At 47.8% G+C, this 19,232-nt stretch overlaps 1 protein-coding gene across 1 annotated transcript in view; it reads right to left on the reverse strand.

Moving 5' to 3' along the window:
• Window positions 1-929: 929 nt before the first annotated feature.
• Window positions 930-19,232, reverse strand: part of LOC120392689 (stonustoxin subunit alpha-like) — a 51,086-nt gene continuing 32,783 nt past the window's right edge. The window contains exon 4 of the mRNA XM_039517425.1: window positions 930-1,462. Within this exon, the coding sequence (XP_039373359.1) occupies window positions 930-1,462 (533 nt within the window). The remainder of the gene's footprint in view (window positions 1,463-19,232) is intronic.

Raw genomic sequence — 19,232 nt, forward strand, 5'->3', positions numbered from 1 at the left:
GACGGGGTGGGGATTGCACTGCCAGTGGCATTCTGGCCCTGCCTGCCGACCCCTCAGCTTTCCTTTGCACCCTCCACGCCCGAGTGGGGTCCAGCCAGAACCTCCCACGGACTCATTCTACAGCCCATGGGCTGGATCCAGCCCCTTGCTCATTTTCATCCATCCCACAGGCCACACATGTGCCAATCACTTGCTGGGGGTTGGGGGAAGTGAATGGAGGCTTCCCCCTCCCCCCCCCCCGCCCGCAGCAGGGCAAGCCGGCTCTCATGACTCCAGCTCCGGGGGGGTGCATGTGCACGCCAAGGCTGTGAGCTGCAAGTGCCGGCTCACCCCGCTGCGTGGGGGAAGCCCTGACTCTCAGTGCCCCCCTGACAGGCTGGAGCTATGAGTGCCGGCTCACCCCGCTGCAGCCTCTGTGCCCCCCTGGGCGGGTGAGTTGAACATGTGTGGCCCTCCACTGATTTTTTGGGTGGGTCAATGGCTCCTGATACAAAAAGGGTTCCCCACCCCTGTTCTAAGGGATCCTGTTTCTGTCAGATGTATTGGTGCACTGAGCGTGCTCCAGACATTATCCTACCCTGGGACAGAGAATCTCACTTACTCCACGAGGAGAAATATTAAATCCTCACCTCAAATGGATATCAAGGGCTGCGTACTTTGCAGGGTGGCTGCCCCTCCTCCTTCTAGCTGTTCACTTTGTAATCCATTCTTCATCCCTCCCCCCCAAGCCCCCCGTTCTTCTTTCCCATCCCCTCCTCCTTCCTTTCCCCCCTCCCCCCGTACCTTTCTCTGACCCTGTTCTCTGATATAACCCTACAGAACCATACAGCATGAGAACAAGCAGACTGGGCCATCACTGCCGGACCGTGAGATGGGTTTATCTAGCCTGCTCTCCATGGTACTGACAGGGCCCCGGGCTACCCTGAGTCTCAGGGAAGCAGGGTCAGATGGAATCCTGTATTCAAGACCCAGAAGAAAGGGAAGATTTTCTCCCCATTGAAAGAAGCCCGTGGGAAAGTGAAGATTGGGGCCAGATTATCAGCATAACTAAATGCCACCAACCCCCCTTCATAGTCCAGAGAGACCCGGATCCTCCTGGGATCTCTCCTCAAGGACAGGGGGGTGATAGGTTTGGTGTGAGCCCGGTAGTCATGGACACCATCCCACTGCCGCACCCCCATCCAGACCCCCTCCTCAGGAGTAAAGCCAACCTCTCCCTTCCTCTGCACAGACTCTCTAGCTACCCCCACAGCCCAGAGCCCAGCTGGCCCTCCCTCCACCTTCACCTCCCAGGAATGTTTCCCCGAGGTGAAGCCCTCAGAGCCCAGCACACAGTAAGAATAATCAAATCTCTCCGGATTGTCAGGCAAACTCCGTTTTTTGTGTCCCCGGCTCACGGTTTTTAGATCTTCAGACAGGACGAGCTCAGGATGTGCCGTGTCTGGATCCAGAGTCAGATTCGCTGGGGAGAGACAGAATCAGAGCGTTATTGGCAGACATGGGTCAATGACAGAGCGAAAGGATCAGCTGGGCCAGACCTGAGACTCAGAATCTTCCCGCCCTGCACTCACCTACTGTGTAACATATACGTGTGCCAGTCAGTGCTGCTCTTTATATAGCTAACTATCTACACAGAGAGAGAAATTACAGGGCAAAAATACTTCACTAACCCAGCGTTAAGGTGTTGGTGATACTTGCGCCCTTCAAGGCCACAGGATTGTTTGGGGAGGAGATGATAAAACACGAGCATTTTAAAGCTTTATTAATAAAAAACTAAAACAGCGGAGAGTGATCTGTGCTTTTTATGTTACTTAGAGGAGGGAAGAAAGTGTTCGTGCCCCAAGCCCTAACCCACTTTTATACGTACACACGCTTTATTTGAGAATTGCCAAGCATGGGTGTAACGTAAAAAGAAGGGGCGGGGGTTGTCCTGGTCCCAGGTTGTTTGGGGTCCGCTGTGATCTCCGGCTTGCTTTGCCTTTTGGGAGGGTTTTTAAGCTCTGGGGGTTTTGGGGGGGGTGTTTTTGTTTAGTGACTTTTGCTTTTAGTGCTTTTTGTATTAGTTTAAACTGGGTTTTTGTGGCCTTTTTAGCTTTTTTAAAACATACCAGCTTTAGACATACCGGCTCGACTTTGTTTTTGTGTGTTAGCTTCTGCTGTTTTGTTTGTCTGGGGCTGCTTTTGCAGGATTGTTGTTTGTTTAGTTTAATTTTATTTTTATGGCTGGTTCGGGTGGAATTTAACACCCCCCCCCCCAGCTTTCTTAGCAGGCAGCCCAGAGTTAGATCTATGCTGCAGCCTTGGGCTTTCTGGAGTCAGCATCTTATTTTTGGGCTTAGCAGGAGTGTGGAGTTAACCCATTTTTGCCTCCTTTTTTGGGGGTGGGGCTTTTTGCAACCTGCAAAGGAATTTTTTATTTTACACTTATACCTTTGACCCTTCCCTAAAACGCCTTGTGATGCCTGCAACCACATTAGCAACACACCTTGCTGATTTGCTTCCCCATGGGACCCCCTGGGAGGGAGTCCTGGGCCTGGTGACAGTCCCCCCCTTGACCCCGAATCAACATTTTGTTATGAGGGGTCACCATTCTGGTTTTGATACAGTGGCTAGAGTTACTGTTGGCCTTTTGCATAAACACCGATATAGCACAAACATGCTACAGATTTGTTCAGTTAAATATTGTTGGAGCTGGGAGCACATTGAATTTCATGCTAGTTGGTTTTTGTCCTTAATTATGGTTTTAATTAGTCCCTGCGAGGTATTCCGCGTGTGGAGGACCAATTTGGCAGTATGTTTGAGGGCGGCAGTGGCCACTGTCAGGTGGGTGAGATTTGTACTTGTGACCAGTTTTATGGCCTTTTTTAATTGTTTCTTTTGTATGGCCCCTTGCTGAATATTTTAAATACTAGCTGCCATATTGGGCCCATTTCACAAGGAGCCCACTAAGGTTTGGGTTTTTTGCGGGGGGGACAAGGACAACGTCCAGTGATGAGCTGCCAAAATCTCAACAACCGGTTCCCTATAAAAAGTTCTGTTTTAATGGGGGGGGGAGACATACTCGTGGGGCCGGGGGCCCCTGCAGGGCCTGGTCCAATTGCCCCACTTGCTCCCTCCCCTCTGGCCAGCCTTGGAGCTTGTAGCAGCCCCACCACCACCACCACTTTGCCGGGCCACTCAAAAAGCAATGGCAGGACAAATCCCGAGCTCAGCTGAGCTGCCCAGCTGGTGCCAGCGGCTGGCCACGCTGCAGCTGGGGGGAAGCAGGGGAGGGGCTGGGGAGCCTCAGCCTCCCCAGCTGGGAATCCTGGGAGCAACAGGATGATCCGGCCTGCGACTCTTTGCCCACCTCCTGGCCCTTTAACAACCAGTTCTCCACAGAGGTCTGATTTTAGCAACCGGTTCTTGAGAACCTGTGGGAACCGGCTCCAGCTCACCACTGACAATGTCTGCCTGAGGAGGGCCATTTGGAGGGTGGCCTCCCTGGTACAACTGGGAAGGAAGGCTGAGACCTGAAAGCGTGTCTAAATGTCTAAATTTAAATGTCTAAAGCTCCCAAGGTGGCATTCAGGAGGATTCAGTGTTAAGTGGCTGCCTCCCATTCAGTGGCGGGTAATGTTTGCCACCACCGCTGGTGGGGCAATGGGACGAGATGTTGTCCCATCTGGGGATGCCCAGCAGGTATGGAGCTTTTCTGGGTCAATTTTGTTTGGGACTTAATTGGGGAGGGATATGCAGAGCCAGGGGACCTGGGGCTTTTGGCTGGGGCCGCTTTTGAAGAATACCCAGAAAAACATTGTATTACAATGAAGGATTTTGCAGGCCTGAAGCAGCAAGAGCGGTTCCACCACTTCTGTTCAGGGTGTTTTGGGGCTCTCGCTATTACTGCCTTGTTTTGTAAATAAAGCAAAAGGAAAAGAAAAAGAACAACGTAAATGAACTTATTGGGGAAATTGAGGCACATACAAACACTTTTAAAGTTATTAGTTGTTTTGTTATAGCTTTTTTTGGCTTTTGTTGTGGATGTTGTTTGCTTGGTTTAGGAGGTTGCAATAACAATACTGCGTTCAGGGATTAGCGATTACTATTATTTGCCAGAGGGTTTTTTATTTTGCTTTAAGCCACCACAGGAGGAACAGGATTTGTCCCCATGAGGTTCAGGGCCATGCACCAGGTATTTTGCTGTGGCCCTGCTGTGTCTATTGGGACTAGGCATTGTTTTTAAGGGACCTTTTTTTTAGCTTTGTACCCAGGGTCGGCTCTAGACTCCAGCGTGCCAAGCACGCGCTTGGGGCGGCCTCCCGTGGGAGGGTGGCAGGCCGCTCCGGTGGACCTCCCGCAGGCATGCCTGCGAAGGGTCCGCTGGTCCCGCGGCTCTGGTGGACCTCCCGCAGACGTGCCTGTGGAGGGTCCACTGGTCCCGCGGCTCTGGTGGAGCATACGCAGGCATGCCTGTGGGAGGTCCCCCGGAGCCGTGGGACCAGCGACCGCCAGAGCACTCCCTGTGGCGTGCCGCCCTGCTTGGGGCGGCGGAAATCCTAGAGCCACCCCTGTTTGTGCCACACTGTGGCTTGGGCCCCATCAGCAGGTCAAGCCAGGGAGAGCCTTTGAAGGTTTTTTTGTTTTTTTTTAATTATACATTATTTAGATAATTTTATGGATACCTGGAAACCCAGATGGTCCAGGCAGGCAGCTGGTCCACAACTGGGGGCCCATGATGCCATGACCAAAAACCTAGGAAGAAACATGTTTTGAGCCTATTGTCATGTGCCCATTTTAATTTCCCGGGTAGCTGAAGTTGATATACTACCGGAGAGATGCAGCTTACAATGGGATATGGACCCCTCCACTTAACATCCAAGATGTGGGCCACTTTCCCCAGTTTCTGCAACATTACCTTGTTTTTAATGTGTTATTCCCAGATGGTTTTAATGATGATTCCTTTGTGTTTGCCTTTTTTTTTAAAAGTGGCCTTTACAGCTTTGCATAGCTTTTTTTTCAAGCAGGCAAAGCTGAAACTTTTTTGGTTGTGGCAAACAGTAAATGTGATTATTGGTAAACATAATATTGACAGCAAAGAGTCCTGTGGCACCTTATAGACTAACAGACGTATTGGAGCTTGAGTGTTCGTGGGTGAATATGCATCCGATGAAATGGGCATTCACCCACGAATGCTCAAGCTCCAATACGTCTGTTAGTTTATAAGGTGCCACAGGACTCTTTGCTGCTTTTACAGATCCAAATTAACACGGCAACCCCTCTGATACATAATATTGACATTACATTTATATTTGTTTACTAGCAGGTTGCTAACATTTATTTTTTTAAAACACTTTTTTTAGGAATTAATATATACACATTGCCCATTATACAGTATTTTGGTTTTATTATTTAATTTATTTTATATACAGGATTTTAGTGACAAGTTTTTACTACAGGGCTTTGGAGCAACAAGCCAGGACAGGCACATCCACTTCTGAGGAGTCCACTCAGTACAGCCTTTGGTGTCCAGTAGTTTTTTGGGTTTTTTTTATCCCACTGGCTTGAGATCCGGGGTAGCCAGAAAGATTCTATGTGCAATACGGGGAGTGGGCTATCTTTTTATATTTTTGCTTTAAAACCAATTTTTTGTAATATGCTGTTTACTACCTGAGGATGGGGTTTTTTTGCAGTATTTGATACATAACAGTGCTACCAACAAGACAAACAACACAAGAAATAGAACACAAAACACACTTTCTATTGTGACAGTAGATTTATGGTATTTGGGGTTGCTTTTTAGCTGGTATTAGCTTTTTTTGAAAGACAAAAAGAACGTATTTTTACCCCTTTGGGATGGTGTAGACGGGCCAGACTCACCCCTGCAGCGCCTCCTGCTGGTGACTCCGGGAATTAGCTCTGTTCTAGCGTTGAAGCGCCCTCTGCAGGCCAGTGATCCACCTGTCCTCAGGCCCCCATGTCCCTCCCTGGACCCGGTGCCCTTTTACATGGAGGTGCTGCCCCCTGGCAGTAACCCCTTTTCTCTCAGGGCTTCCCCTTCTCAGGGAACCCCCTCCCTCTATCCCTCCTTGCCTCAGTATATGGCTACTGCCAGTCACTGTCCAGTCCCACGCCCTGGGGCAGACTGCAGCAGGGCCGCCCAGAGGGGGGAGCAAAGGGGGCAATTTGCCCCGGGCCCCGGGCTCCGCAGGGGCCCCCAAGAGAGCAGCTGAGGCTCCCACCTCCGCCCCTCTCCTGGAGCCTGAGCGCATCAAGCGGCGTCCTCACACAGCGCTGCAGCGTGTCTCGGCTGGGGCCCCTGAGCGCCGCCCCGCTCAAAGCCGCATGGGGAGGGGGCGGAGCTGGGAGCTCCGGGCTGAGCTCAGCTCCCTCCGCTCAGTGTGGAGCTCCCAGCCCCGCCCCCTCACCACGCGGCTCTGAGTGGGGCGGAGCTCAGGGGCCCCGGCGGAGACACGCTGCAGCTGTTCAGCGAGGCGCTGAAGCTCCAGGTGAGGCGGGAGCCGGGGGTAAGAGGCTGGGGGCAGGGGGGTTGCCTAAGGGGCAGGGAGCCCTGGGGACAGTCAGGGCACAGGGAGGGGGCAGAGGTTGGGGGGGTGGGCAGGGAACAGGGGGGTTGGATTGTGGGTGTTCCGGGGGTCTGTCAGGACTCAGCGAGGGGGGATGGATAGGGGGGGTCCCGTGGTGGTGGTGGGTCTCTGGGGGACAGTGAGGGACAAGGAGCAGGATGGTTTGGGGATTCTGAGGGGGGCAGTCAGGGGGCAGGAAGTGGGTGGGGGTTCGATAGGGGGCAGGGCCAGGCTGTTTGGGAGGCACAGCCTTCCCTACCCTAAAGCTCGTTCAGCAGTTTGAGGCTTGCAGAAGAGCCAAGCTGTTAGCTTTTCCATTAGGGCTCCCATCCCTTTCGCTTCTCTAATGCCAAATTATAGTCTGTATTTAATTTCAGTGCCATAGGGAGATTCATGTCAGGGGAGGGGAGCTTCATTTAAAATTAGCCACTGGGTGGAAGGATCACATGAGAAGAGCAATATCCTTCCCAACCCTACCAAGGGAGACTCCCCCCCTCCCCTGCATTCCCTGAGGCTCCAGAGGGGTTAATTCAATGGTTCTCAAACTTTTGTCCTGGTGACCCTTTCACATAGCAAACCTCTGATGTGACACCCCCACCCTTATAAATTGAAAACACTTTTTAATATATTTAACACTATTATAAATGCTGGAGGCAAAGCGGGGTTTGAGGTGGAGGCTGACAGCTCATGACCCCCAGTAATAACCTCGTGACCCCCTGAGGGGTCCTGACCTCCAGTTTGAGAACCCCTGGGGTAATTTAATTTTAGCACCCTGTGTCCATTCACATGCATGTGCTATTTTGAGCATTTCAGTTTTGACAACATAGGCTCATCCCAGATTCTGGAACAAGCTCAAATGCTCAGTTTGTGGAGTATGTACATAAGCTATAGTAAAGAAAAATCCACAGTAACCGTCTCCAGTTTGTGAGGGACCCCATGGAGCCAGTCTCTAGGAAACAGATAAATGCGTGGAGATTAAGTCCATTAATGGCTATTAGCCAGGACGGGTAAGGCATGGTGTCCCTAGCCTCTGTTTGTCAGAGGATGGAGATGGATGGCAGGAGCGAGATCACTTGATCATTACCTGATAGGTTCACTCCCTCTGGGGCACTTGGCATTGGCCATTGTCAGTAGATAAGATACTGGGCAGGATGGCCTTTGGTTTGACCCAGTCTGGCTGTTCTTATGTTCTAACCTAAATGAACCCAAAGTTATGGAGACAGATATGAGTCAAGGAAGCCAGCAGAGTATCAGAAACCTGGAAAAATCTCTGCCTGGATGGGCTCAGGTGTTTGGTTACAAGCTGAGGCGGTTCAAAAGTTTTGGATTTTTTTTTTAAGCAGAATTTTTTTATTGTTTCTTTAAACAATCAAACACAGCAAGCAGCAAATATTTGGCCACACACTTCTGAAACCTCAAACCATGTTCAGGTTTTGGCAGACTAATTTCAGCTTTTCAATTAAAAAAAAGCACAACAAATTTTGAAGGAAAGCAGACATTGCCCGTGATTTTTTTTTCTGCTTTTTTAAAACCCCTAGTTTTCAATCCAGAAAAAATGTTGATGGAAAATATTTGTCCAACCCTTTTAATGAGCTTTAGTGCCTTTTAGCACTAGCTGATGCTGAGAACCAGTGATACCTTGTAAAGAAGTTTTCTCCAAACTGGGTTTGTGCCGAAATGCAGAAGGTTTATTTTTCCCAGGGCTGCCCGTGGGGGGGAGCAAGTGGGGCAATTTGCCATGGGCCCCGCAAGGGCCCCCAGGAGAATATAGTATTGCAATTTTTTATAGAAGGGGCCCCCAAAATTTCTTTGCCCCAGGCCCCCTGAATTCTCTGGGCGGCCCTGGACTGCAGTATCAGCCTACTCATCACTGGCAAAGAGGGTTTGGACCTGCTGCCTTGGCCTACCCCTTGGCTGCCCTCTGCAACCCCCAGTACCTGTTAGCCCAATGCTAGGCCGCAGCCTGGGGCTTTCCAGGCTGTAGCTCCCCAGCCTGTCCCCAGCCCTGCTCCACTCAGATATCCGGTCTCTAGCTCCCTGCAGCCAGGCCCATCTCTCTCTGAAGGCAGAGAGAGACTGCTTGGGCTTCTGGCTCCCCTGGCATTCTTATAAGGTCCTGTGGCTCAGTTTGGGGTGTGGCCCCAGCTGCAGCCACTTTTCCAGTCAGCCCAGCCTAAAGGCTGTTTTCTCCTGTCACAGCCCCGTCCCAGGGCTGTTTTTAACCCCTTCAGGGAAGAAGCAGGGGTTCACCCGGCTACAGATGGCAGATTATTGTTTAAAATATTTTTTTTAATAAATATTTTTGCTGATTGTAGGCAAAACAGAGAAATTACCCCCATATTTTCCTTTGTTTCTTTTATAGGCAGGCCAGGTTTAATGGCTTCTATTTTTATTAGTTAGGTAATTTGCATTAACAGACGCTTTTTAGCTTTTGGATTTAAAGCCATTAGCATCTCAGTGGCTTTGTCTTAAAAGGGACTGTGGTGGGGCAAAGCCTCACCAGCACGGCGCCTCCTGCTGGTCATCCAGGGAATTGGCTCTTCCAGCCCACAGCGCCCTCTGCAGGCCGGTGTCTCACCTGCCACTGGCCCCCATGTCCCTCCTGGACCCTGGTGCCCTTCTATGTCAGGAGTCTGCCCCCACAGTAACCCACAATCTGGGTCTCCCCATGCAGGGGAACCCCCAACCCTCTATCCCCACCTCGCCTCAGTGGCTACTGCCCGTCATCGTCCAGCCCCCACTGCCTGGGGCAGACGCAGTGTGTGAGCCACTCAGCATCGGCAAGGGGGGGGTGGACCAGCCGCCTCTGCCTAGCTCTGGGCTGCCCCTCTGCAACCCCAGTACCTCTTGTGGGCCCTTAACTCGGCCTGCAGCCTGGGGCTTTGCTAGGCTGGAGCTCCCCAGCTCCCTCCACCCTTCCCCAGCCCTGCTCCACCCCAGGTACCCGCCTCAGCTCCCAGGCAGCCAGGCCCTGCTCTCTCATGCAGCTAGCGGGAGAGAGTGTCCTTCTGGCCACCACCCTCTTATAGGGGCCAGCTGGGCCCTGATTGCACTGGCTACAGCTGTGGCTGCTTCCCCACCAGCCCAGCTTCCCCCTGCCCCAGCCCTCTCCAAGGGCCGTTTTAACCCCTTCAGGGCAGGAGCGGGGTGACTCGCGCCCCCCCCCCCGCTACAGGGACACAATTAACTTTTACTAGAGTTCTGATTACTTTTAATTTTTAATTTTTGCTTTTAAAACACACAGTGATTTGAAAAGGAAAACACAACTTACTGTGGCTCCCTTTGGAGCCCTTATAGGATTTTAATTAAGTAGCAGGGTAGGTTTGCATTTATTTATTCATTTATTTATTTATATCTATACTGCACATTTCCTGGGGAAAATACACATTTCTTATATTGCTTTGTTTTTATATAGCTGTATATAAATTACCTTTTTATATATATTTGGAGCAGTTACGTTTTAATAGAAGCCCCTTATGTTTTTTTAGCAAATTTGACTAACTTGTTTATAGTTAAGTGATTTTACTTCGATAGTTTTTTCCTTGGATTATTTACAGACTTTTTTTTGGAAAAGGGCCCATTTTCCCTTAGAATGGCTGAAAAGAAACCAAGATTTTTTTTTTAATATAACACTTTTTTTAACATTGTTACAATGTTTAACTGCTTAATTCTTTTTTAGCTTTTACAGAGTTAATTTTTTTTAATTACTTGCCTATTTTTTAAAATGACGCATACATTAACTTAGATGTTACCATTTTAAGTACTATTTTAGGGATTCAAATTTTTTATACCTGCACTTACTGCTTTTTTTACTTTTGCCACTATGCCCTTGGTGCTTTTAAACCATTTTTTTTTATTTTTTTGTTTGCTGCCTGCTTGCTTGACTGGGCCCAATTTTGCTTTTTTTGCTGAATTTGTTTTTTTATGGGCACAGGCTTTGTTTTATTACTAATTTAGCAAGGAAGGTCGGCTCCTCAACTAGCCACCACCCCTCCTGGTCCCTTTACATAAGAACATAAGAACATAAGAAAGGCCGTACCGGGTCAGACCAAAGGTCCATCTAGCCCAGTATCCTGTCTACCGACAGTGGCCAATGCCAGGTGCCCCTGAGGGAGTGAACCTAACAGGCAATGATCAAGTGATCTCTGCCATCCATCTCCATCCTCTGACGAACAGAGGCTAGGGACACCATTCTTACCCATCTTGGCTAATAGCCATTTATGGACTTAGCCACCATGAATTTATCCAGTCCCCTTTTAAACATTCATAGAATCATAGAATCATAGAATCATAGATCAGAAGGGACCAATATGATCATCTAGTCTGACCTCCTGCAAGATGCAGGCCACATTAGCCGATCTCCCCACTCCATTAGCAAGCGACCCCTGCCCCATGCTTCGGAGGAAGGCGAAAAACCTCCAGGGCCACAGCCAATCTACCCTGGAGGAAAATTCCTTCCCGACCCCAAATATGGCGGTCAGCTGAACCCCGAGCATGCGGGCAAGACTCTCCAGCCATACCCTCTGGAAAAAGGTTAAGAATAACATATCATTGACCCATTGTACTATTTACCAGTGTGGCACTTAATTAACCTATTGACTAAGCCCGGTATCCTATCATACCATCTCCTCCATAAACTTATCTAGCTTAGTCTTAAAGTCATGGAGGTCCTTCGCCCCCACTGTTTCCCTCGGTAGGCTGTTCCAGTATTGCACTCCCCTGATAGTTAGAAACCTTCGTCTAATTTCTAGCCTAAATTTCCTAACTGACAATTTATATCCATTTGTCCTCGTGTCCACATTAGCACTGAGCTGAAATAATTCCTCTCCTTCCATGGTATTTATCCCTCTGATATATTTAAAGAGTGTAATCATATCTCCTCTTATCCTTCTTTTGGTTAAGGAAAACAAACCGAGCTCCTCAAGTCTCCTTTCATATGACAGGCCTTCCATTCCTCGGACCATTCTAGTGGCCCTTCTTTGTACCTGTTCCAGTTTGAATTCATCCTTCTTAAACATGGGAGACCAAAACTGCACACAATACTCCAAATGAGGCCTCACCAACGCCTTATATAACGGGACTAGCACTTCCTTATCCCTACTAGAAATACCTCGTCTAATGCATCCCAATACCGCATTTGCTTTCTTAACGGCCACATCACATTGCCTGCTCATGGTCATCCTACGATCAACCAGGACTCCTAGGTCCTTCTCCTCCTCCGTTACTTGCAACTGGTGCGTCCCTAGCTTATAACTAAAATTCTTGTTAGTCATCCCTAAATGCATAACCTTACACTTCTCACTATTGAATTTCATCCTGTTACTAATACTCCAGTTTACAAGGTCATCCAAATCTCCCTGGAGGATATCCCGATCCTTTTCCGAATTGGCAATACCTCCCAACTTGGTGTCGTCCGCAAACTTTATCAGCCCACTCCTACTCTTGGTTCCCAGGTCAGCAATAAATAGATTGAATAAAATTGGACCCAAAACCAAACCTTGAGGAACTCCACTAGTGACCCCCCTCCAACCTGACAGTTCCCCCTTCAATACTACCCTCTGCAGTCTCCCCTTTAACCAGCTCCTTATCCACCTCTGGATTTTCATTTCAATCCCCATCCTTTCCAATTTAACCAGTAATTCCTCATGCGGTACCGTATCAAACGCCTTACTGAAATCTAGATATATTAGATCCACTGCATTTCCCTTGTCTAAAAAATCTGTTACTTTCTCAAGGAAGGAGATCAGGTTGCTTTGGCACGATCTACCTTTCGTAAATCCATGCTGTAAACTATCCCAGTTGCCATCGGCCTCCTGCTCCGTAACCACTCTCTCTTTTAAAAATTTTTCCATGACTTTGCATACTACAGATGTTAAACTAACAGGCCTGTAGTTACCGGGTCACTTTTTCCCCTTCTTGAATATAGGAACTACATTAGCTAATCTCCAGTCCAACGGTACAATCCCGAATTTAGAGATTTATTAAAAATCATCGCTAACGGGCTAGCAATATCACTCGCTAGTTCCTTAATATTCTAGGATGAAGATTATCCGGGCCCCCCGATTTACTTCCGTTAAGCTGTTCAAGTTTGGCTTTCACCTCCGATACCATAATGTCTACCCCCATATCCTCATTCCCATCGGTCCCTGTATCACTATTCCTTAGCCCTTCATTAGCCTCATTAAAGACCGAGGCAAAATATTCGTTCAGATATTGTGCCATTCCAAGATTATCCTAATCTCCACTCCGTTCAAAGTTTTAAGCGGTCCCACTTCTTCTTTCTTGGTTTTCTTCCTATTTATATGGCTAAAAACCTTTTGCTATTGGTTTTAATCCCCTTCGCTAAGTCCATCTCCACCCGTTGTTTTGCCTTTCTCACTGCTTCCCTACACCCTCTGACCTCAATAAGGTAGGTTTCTTTGCTGATCCCTCCCATTTTCCAGTCCTTGTACGCTTTCTGTTTTTCTTAATGACCCTCTGAGACGCTTGCTCATCCAGCTCGGTCTAAAACTGCTACCTACGAGCCGTTTTCCCTTTCTTGGGATACATGCCTCTGACATCTCCTGCAACTTCAACCTGAAGTAACCCCAGGCGTCATCTGCCCTTAGATCCCTAAATATGTTAGGCCAGTCTACTTCCCTAACTAGTCGCCTTAGTTTAGTAAAGTTAGCCCTTTTGAAATCATAAACCCTAGTCTCAGATGCACTATTGATTATCCTCTCATTTATTTTGAAACGAATTAGCTCATGATCACTCGAGCCAAGGTTGTCCCCTACAACTATTTCCTCAACAAGGTCCTCGTTGCTCACCAAAACCAGATCTAAAATGGCATCCCCCCTCGTCGGTTCAGCAATCACTTGATGAAGGAATTCATCAGCTATCACGTCTAGGAAAAGCTGAGCCCTATTATTGTTACTAGCATTTGTTTCCCAATCTATATCCGGGAAGTTAAAATCCCCCATGATCAAGCAGTTCCTATTAGTGTTTACCTCCTTAAAAACATTAAAGAGCTCTCTATCCATCTCTAGGGTAGATCCCGGCGGTCTATAGCACACCCCAATCACTATCCCGGGTGAGGCTCTAGTAGTTTTCTTCCCCAATGTGACCATTGCCCAGACAGACTCCGTATTATCCATTGCATTGGTAGTTATTTCATTACATTTCACCTCATTATTGATATACAATGCTACTCCCCCCCCTTTACCTTTGCATCGGTCTTTCCTAAACAGCACATACCCTTCCATACCTGTACTCCAGTCATGGCTACTGTTCCACCATGTTTCGGTTATTCCTACGATATCCGGCTTCAATTCTCGGACCAAGAGCTCCAGTTCCTCCATTTTATTACCTAAGCTTCTTGCATTGGTGAACAAACATCCTAATTTTTGCTGTTGGGCTCCTCTCACTCTTTTCACCCAACTCGGTAGGGACACAGTACTACCAGCATGACCTGTAGATCTAGTATCCGTCCCCCCCCTCTTCCTTACACCTGCCTGCCCCCCTCTGGCTATATCTGTTGTTATCTTGTTGTTCTCGCTCCCAATGTATAAATTTGGCGTGAGAGCACCAGGACCTCTCCCAACCGTCTCCCCTCAGTGTCTAGTTTAAAGCTCTTTTAATCAGGTGAGCCAGCCTCCCTCCTAGAAGTCTACTTCCTTCCCTACTTAGGTGGAGCCCATCCCGTGAGAACAGTTGTCTGTCCCCAAAAGCCTCCCAGTGCCCATACATCCCAAAGCCCTCCTTGTAACACCACTCCCTCAGCCAACTGTTAATCGTCACTATCTTCTCACCCCTTTGGCGCCCTTCCCTAGGAACAGGTAGGATCCCACTGAAGATCACCTGAGCCTCAATTTCCTTGAGCGTCTTACCCAACCTGGCATAGTCTCCCTTGATCCTGTCTAGCGAGAATCTAGCAGTATCATTCGTTCCCACATGAAGGATGATCAAAGGGTTCTTACCTGCTCCTCTTAGGATCCTTTTCAACCTCAGGTCCACATCCCGTATTTTAGCGCCCGGTAGACAGCACACCCTTCTGTTTTCCGGATCGGCCCTGGTCACAGGCCTATCCACCCTTCTCAGTATGGAATCCCCAATCACGTAGACCTGCCTTTGCCTGGGGACAGTGCGGTCTGCTAACCTATCCCCTGTCCCCCCTCGTCGCACGCTCCTTCCATTCCTATCGTCCCTTATGGTTCCCCTTAAACCATCCTGTAACCTCCCTGGGCCCAAACTTGGTGCTGTCTCCATAGACTCCTCCCCTCTTTCTATGGGACTGGCCGCTCGTCTCTTTTTCCTTGGCCTCCCACCATCAGCTACCACCTGCTGTACCCCTTCCTCATTCTCCAAACCTTCATACCTGTTCCTTAGCTCTATTTCCCCCTCACTGGCTCTCCTTTTCCTCTGCCTGCTTCTCACGGTCACATGCTTCCACCGCCCATCTTCCTTGTCTGGTGGTCCCCCCTCGTTGGCCTTAGCCCCTGCTTCCCCCTTTGCCACTGGGCGTTCCCCTTCCGTTACTGCTTGCCATTGCTCCATCAGCTGCTCGAACCCCCTTCTATTCTCTATCAGGGTTTCTACCTTCAGCTCTAGGCCCTGGATCTTTTCCAATGCCAGGTGCCCCTGAGGGAGTGAACCTAACAGGCAATGATCAAGTGATCTCTGCCATCCATCTCCATCCTCTGACGAACAGAGGCTAGGGACACCATTCTTACCCATCTTGGCTAATAGCCATTTATGGACTTAGCCACCATGAATTTATCCAGTCCCCTTTTAAACATTGTTATAGTCCTAGCCTTCACAACCTCCTCAGGTAAGGAGTTCCACAAGTTGACTGTGCGCTGCGTGAAGAAGAACTTCCTTTTATTTGTTTTAAACCTGCTGCCTATTAATTTCATTTGGTGACCCCTAGTTCTTGTATTATGGGAATAAGTAAATAACTTTTCCTTATCCACTTTCTCAACATCACTCATGATTTTATAGACCTCTATCATGTCCCTCCTTAGTCTTCTCTTTTCCAAACTGAAGAGTCCTAGCCTCTTTAATCTTTCCTCATATGGGATCCTCTCTAAACCCCTAATCATTTTAGTTGCTCTTTTCTGAACCTTTTCTAGTGCTATAATATCTTTTTTGAGGTGAGGAGACCACATCTGTACACAGTATTCGAGATGTGGGCGTACCATGGATTGATATAAGGGCAATAATATATTCTCAGTCTTATTCTCTATCCCCTTTTTAATGATTCCTAACATCCTGTTTGCTTTTTTGACCGCCTCTGCACACTGCGTGGACATCTTCAGAGAACTATCCACGATAACTCCAAGATCTTTTTCCTGACTCGTTGTAGCTAAATTAGCCCCCATCATGTTGTATGTATAGTTGGGGTTATTTTTTCCAATGTGCATTACTTTACATTTATCCACATTAAATTTCATTTGCCATTTTGTTGCCCAATCACTTAGTTTTGTGAGATCTTTTTGAAGTTCTTCACAATCTCCTTTGGTCTTAACTATCTTGAGCAGTTTAGTATCATCTGCAAACTTTGCCACCTCACTGTTTACCCCTTTCTCCAGATCATTTATGAATAAATTGAATAGGATTGGTCCTAGGACTGACCCTTGGGGAACACCACTAGTTACCCCTCTCCATTTTGAGAATTTACCATTAATTCCTACCCTTTGTTCCCTGTCCTTTAACCAGTTCTCAATCCATGAAAGGACCTTTCCTTTTATCCCATGACAGCTTAATTTACGTAAGAGCCTTTGGTGAGGGACCTTGTCAAAGGCTTTCTGGAAATCTAAGTACACTATGTCCACCGGATCCCCCTTGTCCACATGTTTGTTGACCCCTTCAAAGAACTCTAATAGATTAGTAAGACACGATTTCCCTTTACAGAAACCATGTTGACTATTGCTCAAGAGTTTATGTTTTTCTATGTGTCTGACAATTTTATTCTTTACTATTGTTTCAACTAATTTGCCCGGTACCGACGTTAGACTTACCGGTCTGTAATTGCCGGGATCACCCCTAGAGCCCTTTTTAAATATTGGTGTTACATTAGCTAACTTCCAGTCATTGGGTACCGAGGCCGATTTAAAGGACAGGTTACAAACCTTAGTTAGTAGTTCAGCAACTTCACATTTGAGTTCTTTCAGAACTCTTGGGTGAATGCCATCTGGTCCCGGTGACTTGTTAATGTTGAGTTTATCAATTAATTCCAAAACCTCCTCGAGTGATACTTCAATCTGTGACAGTTCCTCAGATTTGTCACCTACAAAAGCCAGCTCAGGTTTGGGAATCTCCCTAACATCCTCAGCCGTGAAGACCGAAGCAAAGAATCCATTTAGTTTCTCCGCAATGACTTTATCATCTTTAAGCGCTCCTTTTGTATTTTGATCATCAAGGGGCCTCACTGGTTGTTTAGCAGGCTTCCTGCTTCTGATGTACTTAAAAAACATTTTGTTATTACCTTTGGAGTTTTTGGCTAGCCGTTCTTCAAACTCCTCTTTGGCATTTCTTATTACACTCTTGCACTTAAGTTGGCAGTGTTTGTGCTCCTTTCTATTTGCCTCACTAGGATTTGACTTCCACTTTTTAAAGGAAGTCTTTTTATCTCTCACTGCTTCTTTTACATGGTTGTTAAGCCACTGCGGCTCTTTTTTAGTTCTTTTACTGTTTTTCTTAATTTGGGGTATACATTGAAGTTGGGCCTCTATTATGGTGTCTTTAAAAAGGGCCCACGCAACTTGCAGGGATTTCACTTTAGTCACTGTACCTTTTAACTTTTGTCTAACTAACCCCCTCATTTTTGTATAGTTCCCCCTTTTGAAATTAAAGGCCACAGTGTTGGGCAGTTGAGATGTTCTTCCCACCACAGGGATGTTAAATGCTATTGTATTATGGTCACTATTTCCAAGCGGTCCTGCTATAGTTACCTCTTGGACCAGCTCCTGCGCTCCACTCAGGATTAAATCTAGAGTCGCCTCTCCCTTTGTGGGTTCCCGTACCAGCTGCTCCATGAAGCAGTCATTTAAAGTATCGAGAAATTTTATCTCTGCATTTCGTCCTGAAGTGAAGTGTTCCCAGTCAATATGGGGATAATTGAAATCCCCCACTATTATTGGGTTCTTAATTTTGATAGCCTCTCTAATTTCCCTTAGTATTTCATCATCACTATTACTGTCCTGGTCAGGTGGTCGATAATAGATCCCTACAGTTATATTTTTACTAGAGCATGAAATTTCTATCCATGGATTCGCGTAAGATTTTTACTTCATTTGAATCTACACTTTCTTTCACATATAGTGCCACTCCTCCCCCTGCACGGCCTGTTCTGTCCTTCCGATATATTTTGTCCCATTGATTGCTCTCAGTCCACCAGGTTTCTGTGATGCCTATTATATCTATATCCTCCTTTATCACAAGGCACTCTAGTTCACCCATCTTATTATTTAGACTTCCGGCATTTGTGTACAAGCACTTTAAAAACTTGTCCCTGTTTATTAGCCTGCCTTTTTCTGATGTGCCAGATTCTTTTTTATGTGACTGTTTATCATCTGATCCGGCCCTTACATTATACTTCTCATTCCTCTGCTCCTGACTATAACCTGGAGATTCTCTATCATCAGACTCTCCCCTAAGAGAAGTCTGTGTCCGATCCACACGCTCCTCTGCAGCAGTCAGCTTTCCCCCATCTCCTAGTTTAAAAACTGCTCTACAACCTTTTTAATGTTTAGTGCCAGCAGTCTGGTTCCACTTTGGTTTAGGTGGAGCCCATCTCTCCTGTATAGGCTCCTCCCATCCCAGAAGTTTCCCCAGTTCCTAATGAACTTGAACCCCTCCTGTCTACACCATCGTCTCATCCACGCATTGAGACTCTGAAGCTCTGCCTGCCTACCTGGCCCTGCGTGTGGAACTGGGAGCATTTCTGAAAATGCCACCATAGAGGTCCTGGATTTCAGTCTCTTCCCTAGCAGCCTAAATTTGGCTTCCAGGACATCTCTCCTACCCTTCCCTATGTCATTGGTACCTACATGTACCACGACCACCGGCTCCTCCCCAGCACTACACATAAGTCTATCTAGATGCCTCGAGAGATCCGCAACCTTCGCACCAGGCAGGCAAGTCACCATACGGTTCTCCCGGTCATCACAGACCCAGCTATCTACATTTCTAATAATCGAATCTCCCATTACTAACACCTGCCTTTTCCTAGAAACTGGAGTTCCCTCCCCCGGAGAGGCAACCTCAGTGTGGGAGGCAACCCCAGCACCATCTGGAAGGAGGGTCCCAACTACAGGAAGGTTTCCCTCTGCTCCCATCGACTGATCTACTTCCCTGGGCCCTTCTTCCTCCTCAACAGCACAGGAGCTGTCTAAGCGGAGGTGGGACAATTCTACTGTGTCCTGGAAAGCCTCATCAACATACCTCTCTGCCTCTCTCAGCTCCTCCAGTTCCGCCACCCTGGCCTCCAAAGTCCGTACATGGTCTCTGAGGGCCAAGAGCTCCTTGCACCGACTGCACACATATGCCACCCACCCACAGGGCAGGTAATCATACATGTGACAGTCAGTGCAATAAACTGGATAGCCCCCACTCTGCTGCTGGGCTTCTGCCTGCATTGTCTCCTAGTTAGTGAAAGGGTGGTTTACGGAAAGTAGTTTTGGAATG

Source organism: Mauremys reevesii, unplaced genomic scaffold (genome assembly GCF_016161935.1).
Source record: "Mauremys reevesii isolate NIE-2019 unplaced genomic scaffold, ASM1616193v1 Contig11, whole genome shotgun sequence".
NCBI classification, from domain to species: domain Eukaryota; kingdom Metazoa; phylum Chordata; order Testudines; family Geoemydidae; genus Mauremys; species Mauremys reevesii.